The following is a 15,856-nucleotide window of genomic DNA, read 5'->3' on the forward strand; positions in this document are numbered from 1 at the left end:
AGAATAAGCTACATTTAAAAGTCTTCTTTTTTTAACTTTACTTTCTTTTCTGTGTTGCTTTTCCCAGAATTGTATTGCACAATTTTATTGGTAGTATGACTTCCGAATATCATATCAGCACTTCACCTTTTTGTATGCATATATCTCATCTTGCTCATTGTTAGCCTGTTTCACCTAATGATGCAAAAAAAAAGTTTGTAATATTAGTTCAATAAACAATTTGCTGGCTGAATGTGTTGATGTGAATTTCCTAATTCAAATGCTCATTCAGACACGTCTGTTAGGACGCACCGAGCAGTTATCCGAGCTATCTTTACTGACAGCCTGCCACGCTCGCGCTGCAGTTTCATAATAGAGCCATCAGAGGGAGGGACTTTACGCGCACACAAAAGCCTGATGGTGATACCACCGGTGACAGAAAACAGCAGCCATCCACCCCGGAGGAGCTGTTTTCTGGCCCCAGCTGCAGCTATGAGACGAGGAGACCAAGTGTAGGAGACGTGGACACTGATGCACCTTTATCATCAGCTCTGCAGCTGACTGAAGGTAAGACCCGGTGTTTTTAACTGCAGCCAGTTTTGTTGAGACACTTGCGAAAAACTCATGAAACTTGCCAGAGAGGAAGTTTGTGGTAATTCAGCTTGTGAACATCTTTTTTTTTTTTCTCTATACACATTTGTGTACACATACGTGTTCACTCCCATGCTGCACAGTTACCATTTTATCTCTAAATCCTTATTCACAATTGTCACAATGGCCATGTTCTGATATTTACAAAGCCTGTGTAACTGCCATTCTCAACCTTTTTAACCAGACATAATGTTTCACAACAGATGCCCTGCCCTAATTAGCCAGAAATGTTCTTTTCATTTGTAATCCTCATTATACACTGTTATGCTGCTCAGACGCTGTTGTGCAAGTTGTAGTTTAAAGCCTGTAATACTAGTGAAGAACAAAGAGGACCCTTTTTTCTGTGCTGTGTTACGGTGTTAAGGCTTTCCCAAGAGCAAGGTGAAAGTAGCTCTAATTCAGTAAACGAATACCTTACAGCAAGCTGCAACTTGTAGTAAACATTTTCATCACTGCACTCACAAACCAACTCATCTTTGTGTCAGCAGGGTTGGACTTGTGGTGTGCAGGAAGAGTACTCCTGGGGAGGCACAACAACTGGCATTACTGGAGCATATCGAAGAGGCTGTTTTACATATCTGTTTTACATATTAAGGAGCTACATCAATGAGGACGCCCGGCATGGCGGTATTCAAGCAAGAGAACGTGGAGGATTTTTATGAAATTGGAGAAACACTGGGAAGGTGAGGATTTGTTCACGATTAGTTTTTATGAAGGATGTCAATGAGAGGTTATTTGATCCCCACCTCTTAGAAGATGATCCTTCACAGTTTGTGTGAGTCAGAGGGTGAGTCAGTTTCCCTTGCAAGTGCTTGATCCGGTGGTCCTCCTGTGTATGTAGGTATGCAAACAGCTGGCCTGTCTAAGCTTGAACTGGGGAGTGTCGTTGGGTTAAAGTGGGCTGAATTTTACAGCTAGAGATAACGTACCAAAGCTAAACGCACTCCAAGAAAAGAAAACAGCCCTGTTTGGGGGTCAGATTTGTCAGTCCAGGAACGCAAATGAATTGTGAGTGATTTGCTTTGCATGGTCTGACTGTGGGGCGGTGGACCAGGGTGTCGAAGTGCTGCGAATAAACCCCGTAAAGAGCAGACGTGAAGGAAACTGAGGAAATAAGTTACAGGAAGTTGGTAGATTACAATATGGATTGAGGAAGCTACGCCAATTTTGCACGGAAGGACAGCTTGGGCATGTGCACCACTCGATAACAGATTGAGCGGGTGTAAAAGCAAAGCATCTGACCTGTAGCCTTTCACCATTAATCCCAATATGCACTGTGTCCCAGTCTTTGTTGGGACATAGCTGCTTTGACACACCCTGATCCAGACCTGCTGTTGAAATGACTCCTTCAAAACTATAAAAAAAATAACCCAAACAAAAAACAGAAGAGGAAGACTTTTCAGCAAAGGCCTCGTGTAGCATGAAAAGTTCAAATGTATAAATATGAAATATTTTTTACAGTAATCAGGCTTTGAGTAAAGCACTCACGTCTGATGGTTAAAAATAATGATTCACGAACAGTTAGCTGATCAATAAAATGAATAAATTATCTAATACTTTACGTAGTTTGCAAAGTAAATAGATTGTAAGCACCGTTTAAAACAAAAGTACTGTCATTGATAATTGCACATGAAGTTGTAACATTGGAGGGATTTTCCACAGACATGCAAAGAGCAAGAAGGCAAAACAAACACAGCTGTTTGCACAGAGGCAACTCAAAAGCTGCTCATATCACCACAGACTAGTAGATGATTTATTAGGTTACATCAAGTAACCTAATAAATAAACCTAAGAAATTCCTTTAAAAGACTTTTAAAAACTTATATAAAAAAAAAAAGCTGAAATACCCTTTAAACCCCTGCAAGACATGGCAGACATGGGAATGTGTTGCTCAAAGCTGAGCTGGTTTTCATGAGAAAACCTTTGCCTGAAAAGCAAAGGGGACTCTGCTGTGAGCTGAGTGCATGTTTAACATCAGCATGTCGAAAATATGTGACCCTTTAAGCTACTGTGGTTAAAAGCCCTGGTTAGCTTTCTGAGTAACCAAACCTGTTACATTTTATCTTTCTGCAAAAGACTTTTCACTCACACTCACAGTTTTCTGGTGAGCCTCGGGGGACGTGTTTTAGCCCACTCACAGTTTTGACAGCCTCACGGGTTCAGAGCCCTCCACTCACATACCTCAGTGGAACTGTTACTCAATTGTCCTTTAAGAGTGTGGGGAAATTTGGCGGAGGGAGGCAAAAACTGTGTGACGTATTTGAGATGTCCTGTGCTGTGGTACTGTTGCACCATTTCTGGAAATTGAATTAATCATGTTGACAGGTTTCAATGTCTCACAGCCCCGAAAAGCAGTATTGAGTGGCTGTTTCCACTAATGACACAGAGTTTTGGGTAAACCTGTCAGCCCTTTGACATGCGGGGCATGCTGTGACAAGTGTACCTTTCTTTCCATTTGACTGATGACACTTATGACATCATACAGTACAAAGTGTTAAAGTCCGAACCAAAAGATGCCTTTAACAGGAAGCGGTGAGCTGTAACTGAGCATCAAGGTAAGGCTGAGAAAAAGGTCTTCATCTGAGATGCTGGACCCTGTTTACAAGTGAGCTTGTGTCCTTGTTGGCTCATAACAACTGATAGCTTTTAGTAGATAAGTAGTGCGTAGTGAGTCAGTGTCAAGAAACTACCATCTGTTAAACCCGCCCTCCCCCCCCCAAAAAAAACATGCAGACTTTCCCCAAAATTTGAATGCTGAATTTACTTTACACCATGGTTTCACTCTGACTTCCTGAATGCTTTCATGTTGACTTCTAATGGTAATCCCTTGACTTTTCGTCTAGCACCACCGTGTCTTTATTGCTATGTATGAAAGGTACAGCGAGTGACGTGATCCCAGGGTGAACTGTATGACTCTAACGATGCCTTAAATTGAATCTGGTCAGTTTGTTAATGTGTGGCTTCTTACAAAATACCTGCAGAAACTCACAAGACACCTATACTCTGTCTTGACGGTGAGATGGATATTTAAACATTAGTTGTACTGACAGGAACAGCAGCATGTTTGTCACTGCTTAAGTTGACATTGAGGTGAAAACTCATCTTTCCATTAACACAGGTTCACAGAGTTTTTGCTCTCCAATCTGTAAACACTGCAGGAGCATCTTCCTGATATGCAAAATATTTTTCCAGTATCTATGTGGGTTCATTTAGGAGAAAATGATTCAGACTAACCATTTTACAAGTTTTCTTTATGGAATATCCAGAGGGCAGTGATGCAAATTTTAGGTTGCGGTGCTCGAACAATAAATGCGTTGAAGTGAAAAGAGCCCACAGGGCAGGCACACAGCTGTTTCAGATTACCAAAAAGTACTAGAATTTCTCTGTCTCTATAGCTTCGAAACATTCCTGCTGTTGTGTAAGTTGGGGAAATAAAGAGAGAAGGGAGTTTATTTGCTGCAGCCTAACTGAAGGACCTCCGTGTTGACCTTTTGGACATCCCCCAGAGTTTCAATACTGACAGAAATTGTCCCATTACAAACAACACTAATGCCTCACAGATGCCGGTGTGTGCGTGTGCGTGTGTGGCTGGACTTAAATACCAGTGGGAATCTAGAGATTACTTTAGGGCTTAAATGCGGAAAGATTTCACTTACAGCGTAAAAAGCAGAAAATGTGGGAGACAAATTGGGTTTTCAAGCACCGGTAGAATTTTAAAAGTTGGAGCTGCGTCCCTGCAGCCCTCAATGGCATTTGATTAGTTGCCTGGTTAGGAACAGCTTTCTGGGTCAACAGCGAATCTGGCGCTCTTCGTCATCCTGGTGGTTGCTCAGTTGAGAAACATGTTTAAATATTGGGTTGGCGCCACTTGTCGGAGCATTCCTTCAACCTTGGCTGTGGCTAATGACCTTCAGCTGTTGGAAGTGGAAATTCTGCGGAGAGATGGCACTTTCAGCCCCGCTGGCCGGCTTAGGGCTAAGACAGACGGCACGCCTGGCCTTTTGTGGAATACCACCTCCCCCAGCATCTCTTTCCGCTGTTACTCTGCACTTCGTAGCAATGCTGGAGTAAAGCCCCTCTGCTGACATTTGGGTTGGGTGCTTTTTCACACATGAACTACAACTATCATCTCAAGGGCTTTTTCTATTTGCCATTAGTTATCAGGCAAATCAAGGGGACTGCTCATGCCCCAGTGATGGATCAGTTCCTCCCCTTGGGGTAATTGATGGATGTTTTTGCAAGTGGAATTCACTGAGTGACTTCCCCACCTCTTCAGTTAACACATTATCATCTCTAACAGGGAGGACTCGAGGGTGGAGACGTCCTGTGAATAGATCAGGCAGAGGGAGGATTTGAGATTCCATGAAGCTGTGCTTTATCACTCCACCCGCTCTCTTTTTATTTTCCTTTTAAGGAATGTGCGTGGGATTCTTTGTGGATTATTGCCTTAACGTATGTTTCCCCACTCTCTCTTTTCCCCCCCTGCAGTCTCTGCTGGGACATGTTCACACATGAATTAAATGATCTCAATAATAACTTCAAGGACTTTAGGCTTTTAATGTCGTTCCAGAACCTGAAAGCTATAGGAAATACATCAAATCAATCTAAAGTTAAAGATTCCCCTGTCTTATTAGACGCACAGGTGAAACAACCACATGTAGTTCAGTGCAAATCCCCTTGCATCAAGCACTGCAGCACTTTAAAGAAACTCATACGCTTGATTTTTCCCCCTTGTGTATCAGAGATGTTCAGCTTTTTTGTTGAAGTGCTGCTGTATCAGACTGCGTCATATTTGTTTAAAGGTTTTAGACTTAATCTCTTCATTGAGGTTGTAATTGAAAGTCTGGGTTTATGTGGTCCCGCATTTACATAATTTTACATTGTTATTTTTGAGCATGTTTCATAAGAGGCTTAGCATAGTCAATGTAACAGCAGGTGTGATCACAGAGCACCGGACAGGGCGTGCCACAAAAACATGAAAACTGGCCCAACCATCTCGCACCGATGTAGGGTTACAGAGTCAGTAGCTGGTTTAAAACCACAAAGATAGGATTTAATCCCTTAATTTGTTTCTGGGTGCACATTGTAAACTCCCTGAAAATACAAGTGTGAACTGTAGTGTGTTGTGGGTGTACAGATCTTCCTTGCACACCTCCTTTCTGCCCTTCTTTCTTTTCCACTCCTGCAGTTCAAGCGGGGGCTCTCACTCACCAACAGCAGAAGAAATGTGGCAGGTAAAACAAGACTCTGTTTCAGTCTGGCTATTCTTAGCCCTCTAGACACAGATTGGACAGCCTCTCACAGCCACTCTGGAATTTCTGTGTGGACAGTTATGTCCAAAATTCATGAAATGCCTGCCAATTATTGTCTTTCCCCCTCTTTGGGAATTTTTCCCTCCACATTGTCACAATGTGTCTGTGCTTCAAACATGAAAATTCTTCAGTCCTCAAGCTTTAATGTGTTTTACCCAACCATTCCCTCCTATTCAGTAAAACTCTTGCCAGCTCTGTCACCACATAAGCCCTTGTATGTCATTGTGGCATCACGCAGAAGGATGAGAAGCTTGTGTTCACAATAGGGTGGGCAGGTCATCCCCCAGCAACAGGAAACAACAAAGCAGCAGTAGTATGACAGCAAGCTTACTCAAGTGCTGGTCTGATATTAAAGCCACAGAAATTCCGCTCATATGGAAAATGGTCTCATATTTCTTGTTCAATCTGTCAGTAGGCAAGTTATGAGTGTTATGATTTATGTTAGGGATGAGTGAAATCAAAGGAATATATTCCACCAACTGGAGTCAGTACTGAAGCTCATTAATAATAAGATGCTATTAAAGATGTCGTAAGCTCATGTCTGACTATCATTTCTAACTAACATTCAAAACAAGAACGCAATGATTCACTGAACAATATTGTCAAAGACACACCTCTGTTGTGATTTGCTTTTCTTTCAGTGGAGTAAACACTTGAGCTTGCTCCACTAAACTTGACAGGAAGTTAAAAGGAGTAGGAGGACAGAGGCTCTCTCAGCACCACCAGATTGTCTCATTGTCTCGCCAGGAAACAGGAAGTGATGGACCATACCACAATTTTTCAGTCATCCGTCTACCAGAGCTTCCTCACCAATATCCTGTGGCTAAATGCAAAGAATGTTATTAGTTCTATTCCTTTAAAAAAAAAAAAAAAGATGGTAGATACTACAAATCCTGATACATGTAAATCAGTTGTCACGTTGAATGATAATGGGTGTAACAAGAAGAGTGTTCAGAGATCACATCCTCCACCAAGATGCAGGATGTTACTGCTTTTCCCGTGCTCTGTATGCTATCTTGGCACTTTTTGTGGTGATTGCTTCTCTTTTGTCTGCAGTGGGCAGTTTGCGATTGTCAAGCGATGCATAGAGAAGAGCACAGGCAATAAGTACGCGGCCAAGTTCATCAAGAAGCGCCTGAGCGGGGCCAGCAGACGGGGTGTGAAAAGAGAGGAGATTGCGAGGGAAGTGGACATCCTGCAGCAGCTCCAGCATCCCAACATTGTAGCGCTCCACGATGTTTACGAGAACCGGACAGATGTTGTGCTTATCCTCGAACTGTGAGTCACCACAAGATTCTGCAATGCATTGCAATATCCACACAGTCACAACAATAAAGTTTTATCATGCTTTACTTCTTGAAAACTCCAAACATCTATGTACAATAGATAAGAGCCTGCATAACATAAAATGTGTTTTATTGGGATTGAAAAGTTATGTCAGTGCAGTCTTTTGAATGTTTGGCAGGAATACTGTAAAACTGCAAAAGTCCACTCATCTGTGAGTTTATTTCTGTTTGTTGAAGCTGTGTTTGCTGAAAACCATTTGCCCCTGATCATGTCTGCCAGAAAGAACCAAATGTCTCTTGCAAAGTCAATAATGCTTGTGCTGAAAAGAGGCCAAAAAGGGCCCCCGTCTGGGGTCGCTGAGTGCCGAGAAACATGGCAGGCCTGATTAGGACTAATTGAAAAACTCAAACAAAAAATATGACTAATGGCTGCAGAATAACGCACTGTCCTTCATTCTCATTTTCTCTGTATGAATGGTAGAGAACATTGTGCTTATGGGCCAAGGTTTCATACCATTTTTTCAGTTATGTTTATGGAAAAATACATTGGCCCATAAATAGGGCAAATGGACTAAAAACAGAAGCAAGTTGGCACCACAGACAAACATATCTCAGGCATCCAGGGCTTGTGCATCGAATTTCCTGAGAACACACTTTAGATAAAAGTGCTAGTGAGGGCTTGCTCCAGATTGTCTGAGCCCACAGTCACCGAGTGTCAGTTTGTGTGTGTTTGTGCGTATTGCAGGGTCTCTGGAGGAGAGCTGTTTGACTTCTTAGCTCAAAAGGAGAGCCTCAGTGAGGAGGAGGCCACTCAGTTTATCAAGCAGGTCCTACATGGAGTGCAGTACCTCCACTCCAAGAAGATTGCACATTTTGATCTAAAGGTAAACGTGCTTCTCCTGTGCTGCGCATCTTAAACTGCATTTGTTTTCTGTGAAACAGTTAAACTCTTTACCTCCATAGCAACTGTATTACTACGCACAAGCAATGCCATAAAGACCTTATGTATATGTATCTATCTATCAATAGCAGGTGTTTAATGTACGTACTGCACAGTTCTGCTATTCTGCTATTCTGATTCACACATCCTTCCTGTTGTTTGTGGCCACCATCCAAACTCTCAGATACCGACACTTCAAAGTTATCTCTTTAGTTTCAGAGCTGTATCGCCCACGTTTCTATCTGAAAGTCGCTATCCTGTCTGATTTTTTTCTAGCTGTGCATCTACGTTCCCAAGGTCTATTTTCATCAGATCAGTCAGCTATAACACCCATTAACCCTCCTGTTTAACCCCATTTTGACTTGGAATTTTACTTGAGAAATTCTTATCCCCCTTTTTGATTAAAATAAAGCTTCAGAACAGCTAAATAAACACAAGCCAACCCCAGCACCATAACCCTTCAAAGTCAATGTGAATGGTTCTTGATTTGCAAGCTTATTATTTTGCACAGAGCCAAAGGGCAGCACTGGGAAACAGGGAGCCCCTTTGACAAGTTTCCACAAGAGGCCACATCTTACTAATTGAATGCAGAACTGGGTGATAGTGTTCCTTTTTTGTTGTTGTTCCCTTTATGCCCCATATGAATCTGGTGAGCATATAACAGTAGAAATGTAAGATTGGCTCATTGTGAGTCCTCTTCACTGCTGATGCTTTTGTGTTGATAACTGAAGGTGGATTAGGTACGCAAAATAACAACGCACTAGGTGCTTGAGTCATTCATGCCTGAAGCCTTGATTTTCAGTTCACACTGACACACCTTAACACTAATTAGCGTGATTAATTGTTTTTCTCTAATGCTTCCACAAAAGGAGGATTTCTCCAGGTAACTTGTTGCTTTTGTCTGTATTACTGAGCCTTGCTATTAGTGGAAATGTGCTGACATACATGCTTTGTTTCTTTATTTGCATTGGTGCAGCCTGAAAACATAATGCTGCTGGACAGGGATGCCACCTTACCCCGCATCAAAATAATAGACTTTGGACTAGCACACAAAATACAAGATGGGACGGATTTCAAAAACATTTTTGGCACCCCTGAATTTGTTGGTAAGTTTTTCTTTCTTTTTTTCTTTTTTATTGAGCTTGACGATTTTAATGAGATGCTTGTTGTTTGGCCAGACGCTGTTTGTGATGTTGAGTGTGTGTTGTCTATTTTCAGCTCCAGAGATAGTCAACTATGAGCAACTGGGCTTGGAAGCAGACATGTGGTAAGAGCTTTTAATTACCTCTGACTCTGCTGACATCTGCACAACAGGTTGCAGTGCATAACTTTGGATTAATCTTGCGCCTTTTTTCGCAGGAGCATCGGCGTCATCACATATATACTGTAAGTTGAGATTCACAGCGTCCGGGAATTTTAATGTATCTACGATTATCGACTGAGTCACGCATGCAAACGTTGGTGCTGTTGTTTCAGTTTGAGCGGCGCGTCACCTTTCCTCGGTGACACAAAGCAGGAAACGTTAGCAAACATCTCAGCGGTGAACTACGAATTTGATGAAGAGTTCTTCAGCAGTACCAGTGAGCTGGCCAAGAACTTTATCAGAGGGCTCCTGGAAAAGGAAACGAGGTAAAAGAGGAAAAAAGAAAAAGAAAGAAATTAGGTTACTAACAAATAGGTCAAGGCCAAAGGTCAGGTTTGAAATTTCATTACAAAGCCCAGTACCAGGCGGGGCTATGCTTTAATAAATCCTAATGAAGTGCACTCCTGACCCACATGAGAATAAACAGCCAGCCAGCCAGTAAGGATTTATTTCTGCTGCACGGTGTGATATATAAAACCAGAAAAGAAAACTATTACAAAATGTTGCAAAAACACTTTCTTTGTAAAATGTGATCCTCTTCTTACTTTTTGACATGTGTTTCCATTTAAGTGTCTACGTGCACCTTCGGGAAACTGAATATTCCTGTGGAAGTTTGGTCTCGCTGTAATCCTTAGAGAGTCACCGTCTGCTGCACGACTGACCTACGTGCCCTGTCTGATGGAGTTGTTCTGGCATATTTACACAGCTGCATTTTCTCTTTTAGAAAACGGATGACAATAGAAGATGCACTGAATCATCCTTGGATTAAGGTATGGACATGATTTATGCAGTAGTGTTGCATGGTTTGTATAATCTGTGACTGTTGTCAGCACTTCATTCCCCCCTGCCCCCCTTCTACGAGGAGTAAAATCTATTGCAGCTAATGTCAAAGGTAACATACGGGGTAGCAGGATCTTTTTTTTTTCTCTCCAGTGTTCACTCCCACTAACTGTGTACTTGTCCTGGATAGATGTTTCCATACTGTCCCACAGTTAAAGTATGTATATTGTTCCTGTTTGGGAATTTTTGTTTTTCCCTTCACATCTCACACTCATCTCATCCATCTTCACGCCATCTGCAATATTCCTTTTGTCTACAAAGTCAGTGGTCTGACTCTTGCAATATCTCGCTAATTGTATTTTAATGGAATGGAAACTTAACATTGTGCTGTGGTGAAGCCATCTACCTCCCACTCAGGCTGATGAAATGCATGTGAGTGGTGTTTTGCTGTGAAGTCCTCATCCTGTTTTGATGCAAGCATGGATCCGGGAAACCTTACACGCTCACCAGGAATGTTTGCTGTTTTTTGGCACCCCTTATCAGCCGTGGCTTACACTCTGGGGTCACACACTAATCCTCCAGTGCCACGTCTGCTGGGATTTTTCACTGCTATACGTGTTTTCGAGATGCAACAATAAGACATCCTCTCACTCAGTCTCCCTCCCCCACCCCTACCCTTCTGTCTGAAGTCCTGCGGCCACATGGAGGAGGACAGCGCTGCCTTTGAGAAGAAAGCAAAGCAGTTGAAGACAAAACTACTAAAAGAGTACACTATCCAGTCGTACTCCAGCATGTCCCAAAACAACACATATGCCAACTTTGAGCGTTTTGCCCATGTGGTGGAAGACATCGGATTAATGGAGACGGGATTGTCCGAGGTGGCGGAAGCTTACCGCACCCTGCAGGGTGACATAGAAGCACTGCTCTCCATTCACAATGACAAGGAAGCTTGGTACAAGGAGGAGCGGGACACCGCAAAGAAACAGCTCTCGCAAGCCTGCCACGAGTTTCGCAAAGTGGAGGCCACCAGGAAGCTGGTGCAAGAAGACATGAAGGCAGTAGATGTTTGTCTGGAGAGCATCAGCAAGAGGTACAACCACAGGCAGGGCCAACTGGATGCTCTGAGGCAGGAGCTGAACTCTGAGCTCCAGTGGCTCCAGGATCTGATGGGCTCTTTGCATCCTGAGGGAACCAGTGGTAGCATCCATAACAGAAGTCTGAGCACACATGTAAAGAAAGCACTGGAGGACCTGCTGCATCTGACTTGTGAAGGAGAAGTCTGCTCTGAGGCTGAACAGCCCCTCACTGAGTCTGGCTGACATAAACCATTGAAAAATCTTCTAAGAGTCAACAATTTTTCTTTTTCTTTTTTTTTTCTTTTTTTTTTTTAAAAATTGCACTCTTTAAATTTTATTTATTTGTAGATTTTCTTTATTGTTTAAACAAAAAAGATAAAGAGTTAAAGGAGAAGATGGTTATATCAGTTAATAAAGCTAGCCTGGCTTTGTCCGAAGGTTAAACAAACATAAACACACATTATAAACACTATTTTCTGCATGTTCTCCCTCTCCCTCCGTGAGTACTCTCCAGGTTCGTCCCACAGTCCAAATAAATGCACATGTACATGTAATTCTAAACTGGCTGAAGGTGCCACTGTGAGCGTTAATAGTTGTCTCTCTCTCAGTGTTAGCCTTGCGACAGGCTGATGACTTGACCAGAGTATACCCCGCTTCTGCTGGGATAGATTCCAGTCCCCTGAACTGAATGAAGAAAATGGATGGACATTATCAATTATAGAAATCTTAGTGCATTAGGTTTTGCCATTATTTTAAACAAATATCTGCATTCTGGGAGGAGACCGTAAGGCAGACCTAAATCATTCCAGAGAGATTATATCTCTTAGGTAGTTTGGAATGCCTCAGGTTCCTACAGGAAACCCCCATTGAACCCTAACCCCCAGGTGACTAGAGAGAGGGGGTTTTGCCTCTGCTCATGGACTGCTGCCCGAGCGTTGACATCTCTTTTGTTGACTTTTGACAGAGTCAGCCTGCCTTTTTTCTTTAGTAGGCCAAAGATAAGCTGAGCTTTAATTTCTTACTGGCTCTGGAATGCTTTTTAAATGACAGACAAGTATTGATCTTAACAGCAGGTACAGCAGCAAACATGATTAGTCCTTTAACTGGGATAAGTGGCACAATATTTTATTTTATTTAATTTATTTATTTATTTATTTTTGTGACACATGGATTTATTAAACTACGTTTATTTATTAATTTGGTGTTTTCTGCCTGAGCATTTAGCAGATTATTTTAGCTGATTTAGTAAAACTAAATGAAACAAATGTACTGTGCAATGGTTCGCTCAGTGGAGTGAATGATAAGTTCAAATGTTTTTTTTATTGACTGATCTAAGTTTTTTTTTAATTGCAATTTTCTTTTTTATTGAAATAATAATTAATCCTATTTAATACTCCATTTGTAAATGATAGTGTTTTAAAAGAAAGGATCTTTTTTATGGATTTTAATGTGCTCTATTGCTGAAGGTTGAGTTATTTATTTCAAAAACATTTTCTATTTCTTTCTTTGAGATGTTTTTGCGCTAACCATAAAAACAACATCTATGATAAGATCTTATCTATCTAAAAATTTCTCACTTCCTTTGCCAGTATTAGCGTCTGAACACTCAGCACTCTTTTGTCTTTGTGCGCTGACATTTTACACTGTTGTCAACCATGAAATAAATCTTAATTAGAAATTATGACTCTTTTCTTTTTTTTTTTTTTTTTTTTTTTTTCTTTCTGTCATTCATGATCTGAAATGTCTTCATGGTATAGCTGATTATTTTAGACAAGCACATGTGCACAGCTGACGTGAGGGACAGTTCTGCTTTCTGACATCTCACTGTGTTTCTGCAGCCTCTGAACCCCAGACAGGCCTTGGTGAAGAGACTATCAGTGGTCAACTTGGAGAACTTCAAGAGACAGTATGCTCGACGCAGGTGGAAGGTAAAATGCAGCCTTGGTACCAACTTGGACTATTACTTAAAGGAAGATTGCATTAAAAAAAAATTGCACGTCTTGCTTTGTAACCCATTTCTTTTTACTTTTGTCGATTTCAACAGCTGTCATTCAGAATTGTGGCTCTGTGCAACCACCTAACACGAATCATGAAGAACCATAAGAATGAGAAGCTGCCTGAGGAGGATGGGGTAGGTTGCCGTGCAATGGTTTACATTAAACTGACACACATTGAGCTGCTCTCATTTATATTGCTTCAACCAACAGCTGGTTAGTTTAACTTTGCAAATACATTCCCCAGATACTTTATTGGGTACATCTTGTTAGTGCCAGATTGAACCCTTTTGACTTCTGGACTGCCTTAATTCTTGATGGCAGAGATTCAGAAAGGTTTTGGTCCATGTCGACGTGATTGCATCACACACTTGCTGCAGATTTATTGGCTGCAGATCCATGATGTGAATCTCCCGTTCCACTACATTCCAAAGGTGCTCTATTGGACTGAGATCTGGTGATTGTGGAGGGCATTTGAGTACAATGAAGTCATTAAGTTCATAAAGGTAGTTTAGGATGATTTGACCTTTGTGATATGGCAGCCATGAGGAGATGGGTACTCTGTGGAGATGGACATGATCAGCAACAATAATAAAGCGGGCTGTGGGGTTTTTTTGGGGGGTTTTTTAAACAATGCATATTTGAAACTAAATTGTGCAAAAAAGTTATCCCTACATCATTAAACTACCAGCCTAAACTGATAAATCCGTGCATGCATGGATCTGTGCTTTCATGTTCTTTACTCTAAATTCTGATTCTACTATCTGAATGTCGCAGCAGAAATCTGGACTTAACAATGGGCAATGATTTTTCAATCTTCTGTTGTACAATTTTGGCGAGTCTATGTTTCCTGATCAATAGGAAACATTTTTTTTCTGGCCATTCTCTGTAATTCCTAGAGATGGTTGTGCAGGAAGAATCTCAACAGTTTCTGAAATACTCAGACTAGTTCTCTGGTAACAACAATCATACTACATTCAACATCACTTAAATGACCTTTCTTCCCCGTTCTGATGCTCCTGTTGAACTTCAGCAGGTCGTCTTGAGCATGTCTACATGCCAAAATGCATTGCACCATACTGCCATGTGGCTGGCTGATTAGATATTTACTTAATAAGCAGGTGCACTTACTAATGTGGTGATGAGTTTCTTTTATTGTACACTATTTCCACAGCATTTACAGATGTAGATGTCTAACTATTTCTCTGGGAGTATCTTTACAACAGACATTGTGTTCCACAGTGTTGCAGTGTAGCAAGCACAGTTTTATCCTGCTATATGCTGCTGGAGCTAAAAATAAATAAATAAATAAAAAATAGAGAGAGATATGTAAAAGAATGCTAAGAGCCTTTGAGCTGTCTCCAGCTGTGGAGACTCACAATTGTCACAATCACCACAAACAGTAACTATGTTACAACTGTTTCCTAACTGGGATGTGTTGGTCTTGTCAGAGGAATTGTGAAAGCGACCAAGAAGAAGAAACTATGAAGAGGAGACCAAGGACCAGAAAGAGAAGCAGCACTTCCTGAGAGCAACCCTCAGAGTGTCCGTCAGACATGCAGAACAGTGACTTTGCACCTTTATTTAGGGCATGATCTGCAACTGTTATACGCCACTAAGCATAGTTACAATATATTTTGACATGAAAGCTGTAAAAGTAGATTTTTTTAGAGTTTAAGGCAACTTCTTCATTCTGAATCAGCACAACTTCTGCTGTATGTCGGATAGCGTTCCGGCATGTTTAAACATGTGCTAATCTTGCACTAGCAGCTATAGCTTGATTGCTGTTGCTGTTGACAGGAACTGTTGTGTATGTTAGCATATATGTGAGCATATATATATATGTGTGTATGCTATAGACAGCTTCTGTCTAAAAAGTTCTCAAGCTGTTGTTTGGCACAGTATTGATACAGATTGATTGATATATATTTTAACAGATGTTAGCATCCAGAGTGTTAAATTAAAGGGTTTAGCGCTGCAGGATAACAACATGACAGCAGATCTTCGAATGTTTACGTGTTGTGCTTAACGATGTTTTATCATTAACTGTTAACCTCAAGATATAAGCTCCTAAAGCATCTGTATACTATATGTTTACATAGGATATTTTAATTTGTGCAAATTTTTCTGAGTCTGTAACTGTGTTTCATTGACGAGTTCACTGACTGCATGTATCTACGGTATGCCTAATATGTGAATCTAATTCTGCAGTTTTAAATGGAATTGATAAGTCTTGCAATACTTTCATGTATTTATAAATAGATATACATCATGTCTTAAGTTCACTTTTGCCTGTATCTTAGCCTTCAGTGTTTTCAAGAAGCATTTTACTTTCTTTATATGTGTATAAAGTGTAAATTGAGAATGTGTAAAATAAATTAATGAACCTTGTTACCGTTTGACCTTTGACCGTTTTTATGAAACCAGAACTTGTTGATTTGATCTATTTTCTTAACGCTGTGGACGGGACTGGTG

At 41.1% G+C, this 15,856-nt stretch overlaps 1 protein-coding gene across 2 annotated transcripts; it reads left to right on the forward strand.

Annotated features, from left to right (window-relative positions):
* Nucleotides 1-85: 85 nt before the first annotated feature.
* Nucleotides 86-15,772, forward strand: dapk2b (death-associated protein kinase 2b). Of its 2 annotated transcripts, XM_005928760.3 has the most exons (12): nt 86-546; nt 1,119-1,313; nt 6,999-7,220; nt 7,974-8,112; nt 9,145-9,274; nt 9,387-9,435; nt 9,528-9,554; nt 9,645-9,797; nt 10,256-10,301; nt 13,226-13,315; nt 13,432-13,518; nt 14,833-15,772. In XM_005928760.3, the coding sequence occupies exons 2-12, from the start codon at nt 1,237-1,239 to the stop codon at nt 14,908-14,910; spliced, it is 1,098 nt and encodes a 365-aa protein (XP_005928822.1). In that variant the 5' UTR covers nt 86-546; nt 1,119-1,236; the 3' UTR covers nt 14,911-15,772. The 2 variants fall into 2 exon arrangements, with proteins under 2 accessions (XP_005928822.1, XP_014191132.1); XM_014335646.2 differs by lacking the exons at nt 13,226-13,315; nt 13,432-13,518; nt 14,833-15,772 and adding an exon at nt 11,001-11,697.
* Nucleotides 15,773-15,856: the final 84 nt, after the last annotated feature.

This window comes from Haplochromis burtoni, unplaced genomic scaffold, assembly GCF_018398535.1.
Source record: "Haplochromis burtoni strain Fernald_Lab_line unplaced genomic scaffold, NCSU_Asbu1 Contig_114, whole genome shotgun sequence".
Classification (NCBI taxonomy): Eukaryota; Metazoa; Chordata; class Actinopteri; order Cichliformes; family Cichlidae; genus Haplochromis; species Haplochromis burtoni.

Bases quoted from the DNA above. Each gene is read 5' to 3' on its own strand.
- dapk2b (XM_014335646.2), top strand. From the start codon at position 1,237: ATGAGGACGCCCGGCATGGCGGTATTCAAGCAAGAGAACGTGGAGGAT. The intron at 9,275-9,386 runs GTAAGTTTTTCT...GTCTATTTTCAG, and splicing joins TGGCACCCCTGAATTTGTTG to CTCCAGAGATAGTCAACTAT. The intron at 9,555-9,644 runs GTAAGTTGAGAT...CTGTTGTTTCAG, and splicing joins GGCGTCATCACATATATACT to TTTGAGCGGCGCGTCACCTT.